Genomic DNA, 10,012 nt, shown 5'->3' with positions numbered 1-10,012 from the left:
GTGACTAGCTCTCGGTTTCAGAAAAAGAAATGGTGGGGTAGAAAGAAAATAGGAGAGAGAATGTTCTAGTGAAGATAAAGTCTTTGTGCATGTCACACTGAAATCTGGAAGTACCATGATTCTGCATTTAGGAGATGATATTGGAATCACTATACTTTCTTAACTGAAGATTGACTATTTAATATGTTATAATAGAAATGTTCTCTAAAATAGAATATTAAAATAACTTAAATAATTTTAGTCTAGAAAATATAATATGTACATGGGATATTTTATTATTATTATTATTATGGATGAAAAAATTAAAAATATTTACATATAAAAATAAAACATATCTACAATTATTTTTACTAAATAAAAACAGAAAGTATATGGTTAACTCTATCTGCATATCAGATAACAGAGTAAGAAATAAACAAGATATTGTCACTCAAAATCCACCCTTGTTCAGAACAAAGTATCTAATTTCAGGCTACATTTTTCAACAATTAAAAAATGAGTGTATGTTCGGCTGTAGAAGTCAGTCCAACTAAAATCTCGTCTATAAAATATCCCAATGATTATATATATATATACAGTTTTCATCACTGTATTTTTCCACTTATAAAATAAAGGCAAGAACAGCATATATCACGCACCACCATGGTATTTTGCATTATGTCTTTTTTTTCTAATATAGGCAGATGAACTTTAACACATAGTATTTAATAAATACACACATTACACACACTCACTGGGAATTTAGAGATATACATTTACATGTGCAGTCATTCACATTAAAACACTTTGCACTTGGGGATGCATTTGGACCACGTCTATTTGATCTTGTAGCAGATGCAGAGTTCAAATGGAACTCCATATACATGGAGATGCGATTCAGTCACTGGCTTCTGTGATGACCATCTTCTGTACCATGTCAGGCAGATTTTCTGCCTCCGGGTCCTCTTTGTCATTATCTGAGTTTCCTGAGGAGACGTAACAGCCAGAGTCCCTTGGGCAGTCATCTAACTGTGACTTGCTTTCAGGTCTTAAGGACAGAGGTGCAGATTCATTTTCTTGCTCTTCAGTGGCTATAAATGGGGAAAGCATAGTGATTAGGAAGAGCCTAGACAACTTTTATAGGACTGTCAGATGCAAGCATGATCCTATTCTAAGTATTCCAATCTCAACTTGAATAAAATACTCATTTAATTGTTTTAAACCAGATATGTGCACTCAGATGTTCAAACTCATGGAAATCAACCAGTGCTCGTCATTTTTCACTTTTACCTTCATGTTATTCATGTGAACTGCCTACATGAGCAAGGACCAATATGGACTCTCATTTTACATTAATAATAAGTTGCCAAAGAAAACAGATTGTCTCCACAGTATGACAGATGCTTGGTCCAAGTATTCCTTAAAGGATCATTAGGAAAGTCACATGGAGTTTGAAGTATAATCCAAGTGATGAACAGTTCTGGAATTATGAATGTGTGGATATGCAGCTAAGAGATCACTCACTGTGACAAACTGTACAGCAGGTCTTCAAACACTTGGAATTTAGCGAATACTCTTTGAAATATCCGAAGTTCTCCTATATCTGCATTCACCACAGAATCAGACATAAGGGAACTAGGCAACTTTTTGAGTACCAAACTCCAAATTGCCAGAACTGCTTCGTGAGATTTGGTTTGTCTAATAACAATAGTTTATTTTGAGATTTGCTCACTAAAGCAGATTTATATACAAAAAGGTATTATCTTTTAGAATGAAGAATCTCAGGACTTGAACAAAAGGTTTCTCTGAAGAACCTAAGCAACCTTGTGTCCTGTGACTCCTGTCTGGGATCCTTTGCCACCAGACTACTTCTGGTCTCTGTGAAGGTTCTTTGTCTGCTTTGATACCAGAGCTAGGGATTCCTCTGCGTCATGAGCCAAGGGCTTCAGACTGAAAATGAATCTCGAGCTGTAAACTCCTAGCTGTCTCCCAACACAGCACGCCCTCTGTCTCCAGCTAGTAGCAGGGACTCTTCACTTTGCTCCTCCCTGCTCCACGCTGGGATGGGCAAGCACAGACATTGACAGTTGAGGCGAGAGCTGGGCCTCATATTCTTAATCCTGTTGCCCTGCTCTTATCCACTTCCAATTAGAGGAAAATGTAGCAGAGCTTCAAGATCCAACATTGTTTTCAGCTGACTCACATAACACCAATCAGGTTATCTGCCTTTATCTTGCACGTCATCTTCTGCTTTTCACGAGCATTTGTCTATGTTCCATCTTGTGGAAGTTGGTTTATGCTCTGCCCTCTAACCTCACTAACAATCAGCCCTCACTAATGTCTGATAGACATGAGAAACAAACTCTAATGCTTTCAGGTATGCCTGTATGTGGCGAACAACTTCCCTTTCTTTATCAGAATGCTAGTAGCTATTCCTCACACTTAGATAAATTGAGAAAATGCTTAACATATTTTCTGATTCTGTAGTTATGCAATAAGTACTTGTTCAAGAATGCTGAAAGAACGTTAAAAGCCACTTCCTAATCTACTCATCTTCAGCATGAAACACACCATTTCCTTTAACCCTTTCCTGGAGGATTTTTATTCCAAACCACAAAGCCACATTTATTGCATTTCTCCTGAATAAATGATTCCTGATGTATAATATTAACATATAACATATAAATAATATTCTCCTGATTAATTGTTGCTACAACTTTTAAGTATTCTAAAATCTGGCCTTTGAATACTGGTGTTGTTAATAGTTTGATCATAAAACTCAGCTACCTTGAAGCATTTGCTGTTTATTAACAAAGACCCTTAAGTTGTAGGAGATTTACTTAGTCAATAGACTTGATGAAGATCTGTCATTGTGTTACCAAGGGGCTGAGTTTTGGCATCATTTTCTAAGGAGTTGTTCCTCTTGCTTCTGCCTTTTCATCTTATTGCTACCGAAAAGAAACAAACCAGTTCTGTCCCGTTATCCTGGCACTGTTGAAAAAGGCAAGCCAGACTGGTTCTTTTGTATACACGTCACCACATTTGCAGATTTTTCAATGTGACCCCTTCAGTCACGCTGGCGAACCAAAGGCCTTGTTTTCTCAGATTCAGTGTGGGCCTATTACCTCAATGTCAAATGAAAAGCCCTGAGCCGCTTCCTTTCAGGATGACTTTCTAAGCAAATCTTGGGATCATCAGACTCATTTGTTCCTAACCCTCTGTCCTATTCAGGTTGAGTAGAAGAAGTGTGGAGCGATTTTGAAGACAGAAAGTTTAGGCTCCGAAGTCTCTGATTTCCAAAATTGTCTCCTTTTTTCTTTCAAAAAAATCAACACTCAGCTTCTTCTTTTCAACCTCAGAAGCCTCTACACATTGCACCACAAATGGTCCCAAATCAGTCCAAGGTGTCTGACTTTTCCACAGCATACGCATTGTTTTAGTAACAAAGGAGCATTTGTTTTGTTTCCCCCCGAGAAATACTGTCTCAGGGTCTCTGGACTCTGGGAATGGCTTTGTTTTAAATACAGGTTCTTTGCTGTGAGAGCCCTTCCACCCGCACTCTTTAGGAAGAGAGACAGCGGTTTCTCAGGCCGAGACGTGTAAGCAGCCCGGTAATTTACAGAACAGCAGTGATTTGCTAATGGTTTCCTCATGAAGACATGAGCGCTCTCCTCAGATGCTCCCCACCAGGCCTGCCGTAATTTCCGGCAGGTTGTCAGCTGGAGCCCCTCAGCTGTAACTATAAAAAGAAAAGGCAGGTGATTATACAGCGCTATGGCCAGGGCAGCTCCGAAGAACCCGGGCTTTGGATGCAGAGGGCCAGATCGAGTCTTGTTTCTTTTCATGCTGACTCTAATGTCAGGGATTGGTATAAATGTAGGCCTTAGGCTACTGTTGTTGTTGTTGTTTTATTTGGGTTTTCTTTTTACCTACAGTGAGAATAAACTCACGGTAATGCATTTACATTTTCTTTCTAAGTTATTTAAACCTCTCATGTGTCAGGGAAACAGAGCAAGGCTAATTTGCCTTACCTAGAAATTGATACCATAATCTACTTCAGCTCTGTCCTGTGTTCCAATCAGCTCAATTAACCAGGCAAATAACACATTGTAATAAGAAAAAAGATTACTGCCAAAACTATGGACTTCACGGAAGATTTCTGAGTGCATATTTACACAATAAAACATTTCCAGTGATACTTAAAAACACAAAATAATAACAAAATAAACATTTATTTTTCTACATTATGTCATTCCAATTATAAGAGCATATGTTCATATAATTAATTAAAAATGGATGTATTCAAATATTAGACTGATTTACTATTTGTTTCTTAGATATCTACAATATTTTATATTTTATTTTTAGACAATGGACAAGTTAAAATAATATTTTTATTTAAGATACCACAAAATGGTTTGTGAATTTCCCAAAGACTGTGCATTTCAAACATGAGCATAAGTGGGTATAAGTATTGGTTATTGCAATCGATTAATAACAGCCACAATAAAAAATTTAGTAATTAAATTTTATATGCTACATAATGAAATTAAAATTAACATATTAAGAAAAGACTATTTAGAAAATATTTTATTCCCTACCAAAATTTTAAGAGAATTATATAAGGTCCATGAATCAAAAATTATAGACTTTTGTCATCAATATTGAAAAATGGCATGGTGATTAAACATAAGACAGCTAAAATAATTATTCATAAAATAATTATTTTGGAGTTGTGACATTTAATTAATTAAGTGTAGGCAGTCTCAATTACATTAAAAGTGAAGAATACTTTAAAGGCATAAAACTAGATCTTTTTCCTGGGAAGAACTTCTCAGTGTCTATTCTCACACATTACAGAGTTAAAGGTTCTGTGGTCCAAACTTCCAAGTTTTGATTGATCTTCCAGGTTTTTTAACCACAAATTTCCTAGATTTCGACTTTACTGTTGCATTTGCTTTAGATGTAAAAATATCTGTTTCTGTGACCCCTAACATATAAAACAATGTAAGCTGAGAGGCGCAGGGAAATGCCTGGCCAAAGGAAGTTTTGATGGAAAGTGGTTTTACACTAACAAAACAATTTTTGCACCAGTTAAGTTAAAGCTAAAGGTGACCCAAAAGGAATATGTGAACTCCTGAGAGTAATAAAGATCTCCCTGGCGTTATGAATCTCACGTTCTGTGGCTGTGCACCATCACCAGCGAAGAAGAACAGACGTACACATTTTAGGATAGCTACAAACCTCTTCCTGATTGAGCTCCATTTGAGTCCCCAACACTGAAACCCATCCATTCTGCAGATAACCATGCGTGTATTTTGTATGGTGGGGCCTTGTTCATGGAGGGAATTTTAATAACAAGTACATCTTAAATATGCCCTTAAATTATGTGATGATAGCATTTATTTTTTGTTTTCTATAGTATCCTAAGTTTTAGAATGACAGAAAACTATGAGAAGTCCGTTGAAGGAAGAGGAATTGGCTGTGGCTGTTTTTCTAAGGCTGAGAGCAGATGGAGCAGGAGTCACCCATCCATCCCTGCAGCACAACGTTCTCATCACCCTCTAATGACACGGGTACCAGGAGGAAATCTGATCACCCACAGTGCTGGGTACCGTTCCATGAGAAGAAGCACCGTCATTCAGTGCCAGGACCCCTGAGCACAACTGTAGTTTCCATTGCTGTCCTGCCACTCTCAATAACACCGTGTAAGGCTCTGGGCTTGAGAAATGTCTCCCCTTTTTAGAGTTCTTGTCATAGTGGAGAAGGTTGACAATAACAAGTAAGAGACAAAGCCCAACTCTGATACATTATTGAGCAACAAACTTTGGAAATTAATTTTATAATTCTAATAAATAAGATTCTACCTACTTGATGGAATTATGATTCCATGATGTCAAAATGTGGTACTTTACATATTGACTCTTAGCAATAAATACACTCGGACAGCAACAGGTGCAAGAATACATTCCTCTTTCTGTTGATGCGAAGAAAGGGCCCCATGGGAATACACCAAAGGGCAGATGAGACCACAGTAAAACTTTACATGGTCTTCAATTTCCACGCCATTTCTTTACCCCATTGACTAGCCAATGCCAAGCCCATGGCCTGGCCATACTATTATTCTCTTGCCCTTCTTTAAATTAATTCATAAAAGTTCAATTATAATTGTTTGATTCTTATTTCCTGAGAAAATACTCTTTGACATATAAAACATATTAAATAAATGCTGGCATCTTTATTCTCTCCAACTGATACATCTTATGCCAGTTTAGTTCTCAGGTTTAGAAGAAAAAAGCAAACAGACAAAAGAAAACGAAACAGTAAGAGGATAGAGATACAATTCCCCTGATTTATCAATATGGCAAAAGTTAACATCATCATTCCTTGAATGATGATTTTTATAAAAAATAAGATTACTCACATGTGGACAGCATTCTGTTTTTTTTTGTTTTTTTTTTTGTTTTTTTTACCATTCACAATGTTTAGTGGCCAACTCTACAGATGTAGCATCAACATGAAACGTGCCTCTTGACATATTTTTGAGGAAGTTTCTAGTTTGAGTTGAATGAGGTGAGGCTATTCACTCTAAATATGGGTGAGACTATTGCATATGCTGGGGTCCTGGGAATAAATGGGAGAAAGTGAGATGAGCACCAACCAGAGTTTGTCCTTCAGCTTCCTGACTCTGTGTGCAATGTGATGAGCTACATGCTCCTGCTACCGATTTCCCCACCGTAGTGGACTGTCCACTCAAACTGTGGGATGTAAACCTTTCCTTCCCCTTTTCCTCATGTTAGTGATTTAGCCACTGCAACAATAAAAATATCCACTACATCATTTAATCTTTTGTACATATGTTCATATCTATATAGAGACTACTATCGGGCTCTTAATATTTTCAAAATGCCTTGCTTTTTATGGTATATTTTGATTCACTTAGCAAATTAGTTGGTAGAATTTTAAGTTGTAACTAGATTTTCTAGCATTTGAGATCACTTTTTTTTAGTAAATTTAATGGAAAAATCCTAGACCTTGAATTATATATTTAAACCATTCCTATTTTAAACTTTCAATTTTATACATGATTGCCTTCCAAAAATTATTTATACTCTCTACACACACGTGTATGTTGCTAACATGTCGATGAAATAACTCTTGCCCAGATACCAATCTACCCATCTCCCTATTGCAGAACTCACTCACTCACGTATGGTGGGACTGCAGGCAACATCACCTTCTACCGTCAGCAGTCTTTCTCACTATTGCACGCCTCTTTACTTAGAATCCCCACTTAACATCTATTGTCTCCGTTAGCATTTGTTAGTCCACTACTAGATGAAAGATAGGACTGAAAGCTGAGGAAAGCACATGGGGTTGAAGATTTCATCTTCTTTGACTGAGGCAATCATTTCGAAGTCGTGCCTAGGCTAGGCCACTGTCACACTGTAGTATAAAAGCAAGTTCTAGAGTGTTACATGCACACACACATACACACACACAGAGGCATTACATTAGTCTATGACTGGGGTGAAAGGTCTCTAAGTTCTTCTCACTAGAAATTACTCTTGGAAGAAAGGTTAAAAATGTTTTGATTTTAGTTTATTTTTTATATTAGTATATAATATGCTATTTGCCACGAACGAAATCGTAGACAGTAACAACAAAAATAAATCTGGGGAAATTAAATCCCAAAGCCAAGCATCTACGAGTAAAAATATATTAATCTACGTATGCGAATGTGTAAACAGATACCAATAAAATATCTGTCCATCTCCTCTACTTGTTCATGTGAGCAATTATTGTATCTTTTCTAAAACTGTTTATCTTTTTGTATCCAGACTCAAATCACATTCCAGGTGTGTTCGAAGCCCAGGTACACGTGTCAAGGGCTAGCCTCCAGGGTAGACTGGCACACTGCTGGACCAACTGCTGGACTGCTGTCTGCTCTCGCTGCAAATCTTCCCTGCTGGCGGCTCTTGTTCCAGCTACTGACAGGGCCCTCCCATTTGCCCTGCATCAAACTTGGGCAGGCAGGATGGCACAGCTGGGGATGGGAGAGCAATGAGGAGCTGCTGTGACCACAGCCTGTGCCAATAACCTGGCACACAAGCTACCCTTCGCCCTTCCTCCACACTTGGCACTGAAAGCAGAGCTTACTAGTATCTAAAATACACTGAATATCAATTCTGTGACGTTTTCTTATTTTGTGACCATAATTTTATAGTTTAAAATTTAATTAGCTCTCTGTGCTAAGAAGGAAAGGTATTTCCATTACTCCTTTACCCCAAGGACAGTAGGACGCTATTTGGGAGATATATTTAAGACACATCAAAATAATTCCAAATGTACACCAAGAAATTGCAGAAGAAAAGCAAATTACATCCTATAAACAACAGTTAACTATTTTATTCTACGTATGTATTTCTGGATAAGACAAAGTGACTTTAAAGGTTTTGTATGTAGAACACCTATGAGCATTGTGTGCACACACACACACACACACGCACACAAACACCTCTTCAAGTTGATGGGAACATTTGCTCATGAAACAGAGACCAATTTTAAAGTCACGTCATGAACACAGGAACCCTTATATATACAAAGTAAACAGATCCTGCTTTCTCTGTCCCTTCAAGAACTGGCTCACAGCTTGCCTCACTCACATATTATCTAAATTCCTGGGTACAACCAATGACTTTATTCTGCTCCGTGTTAATGCAACATGGGAATGGATTCTGAATACCCCTAAGTATCCTGCTGGAACTGCAGAGCCCCAAAGTAGTCATTGTCCAGCAATAAACACATGACCGGCTCGAATACCTCTCATGGCCTTGTATCAGCTAGTTGGAGAAGAATCTTGCCTCCCATCAAGTAGTGTCCTAAAATGTTTAATCAAGCTTACATTTTAATATTAATCAAAGTTAGAATAATACTATTTACGTCTGGGCTAAGAGGAAATGAAAATAAAATTCTAAATCTTAGATTCTTGTTCCCATCCCTTGTCTTATCTTCAGTCCTCTTTAATACCAGATATACATATATAATACCAATTCCGATTGGGCTTGTACCGTTTCCTGAAATATCATGAGGTTTTAACACTTAGGACACGTGCCCAGTTTGTTTAATATTTATATTGAATGACTGGCAAAGCAGAAACTCTCCAAATTCTCAAAGTAATAATGGAACACCAAATTAGGAATGTTCTCACAGACATGAGCTGATTCAATCATAATAATAATGACACACACATAAAATGGGGCTAATTTGTACATCCCGTTCTTTCAAGAGCTATGATTTGTCTGTGACTATGGCATGCATTTGTTTTTTAAACAATATAACATTTTTATACAGCCATATATTCAAGGTCTTTATCATTCAAGGAACATGAAGGTTGTGCTTTTACTCTCTAGGTTTGTTGGAGGAGATATGATTCACAAGGTAGGATAGATAAAAATAAGCCCGCAGAGCATGGTGCCACAGCATCAGAATTCACCATCTTATCAACAAATGAAAGTCATTCTTCTTTATTTCTTAAGCGAAACGGTTTCATATGAGATAAATTGCTTTCAGTCAGCATAGCCTAACATACGATATGCATCTTTTTGACATGTATATTCTAACACTACTTTATAGCACAAGATTAAAATAAGAGTAATCTCAGGGCTGTGTGTTGAAAGTGACACAAGTCAAACCAGCATTTTTCTGTGATTTGTCTCCTGAAAGTAGACGCTCTGTGTGTATGCTTACACGTAAAAGGCTGTTGTTGAGTATTCAGCATCTCTTGACTTTTCAAGTACCACATTCTAAAGAGTCTCATGCAGAGAAATAATTTCTGGCATTTGCCCTCTTCGTATGTCCAACAAGAAAAGTCACATGATGTGACTTGCGTTTTGTTTTCAGAGATCAGGAATGACTGGAACATACAATCTCACAGTCTTAGGACATTTAGTCCCAGATATACGGCTTGAAAAATCTAGTTAGCTATTCATGTTTAGCTTTTCTATCTTGCAAATATTACCCTTTAGGTAAC

General features: G+C 37.3%; 1 protein-coding gene across 1 annotated transcript in view; it reads right to left on the bottom strand.

The window, feature by feature from the left end:
* Positions 1-809: 809 nt before the first annotated feature.
* The window catches only part of Samsn1 (SAM domain, SH3 domain and nuclear localization signals 1), a 24,143-nt gene continuing 14,940 nt past the window's right edge, over positions 810-10,012 (bottom strand). The window contains exon 6 of the mRNA XM_026788347.1: positions 810-1,070. Within this exon, the coding sequence (XP_026644148.1) occupies positions 877-1,070 (194 nt within the window). The 3' untranslated portion in view covers positions 810-876. The remainder of the gene's footprint in view (positions 1,071-10,012) is intronic.

This window comes from Microtus ochrogaster, chromosome 2 (genome assembly GCF_000317375.1).
Source record: "Microtus ochrogaster isolate Prairie Vole_2 chromosome 2, MicOch1.0, whole genome shotgun sequence".
In the NCBI taxonomy this organism is placed as follows: Eukaryota; Metazoa; Chordata; class Mammalia; order Rodentia; family Cricetidae; genus Microtus; species Microtus ochrogaster.
Note: the sequence above shows the minus strand (reverse complement) of the source record. Positions and strands in the feature narration are given on the sequence as shown.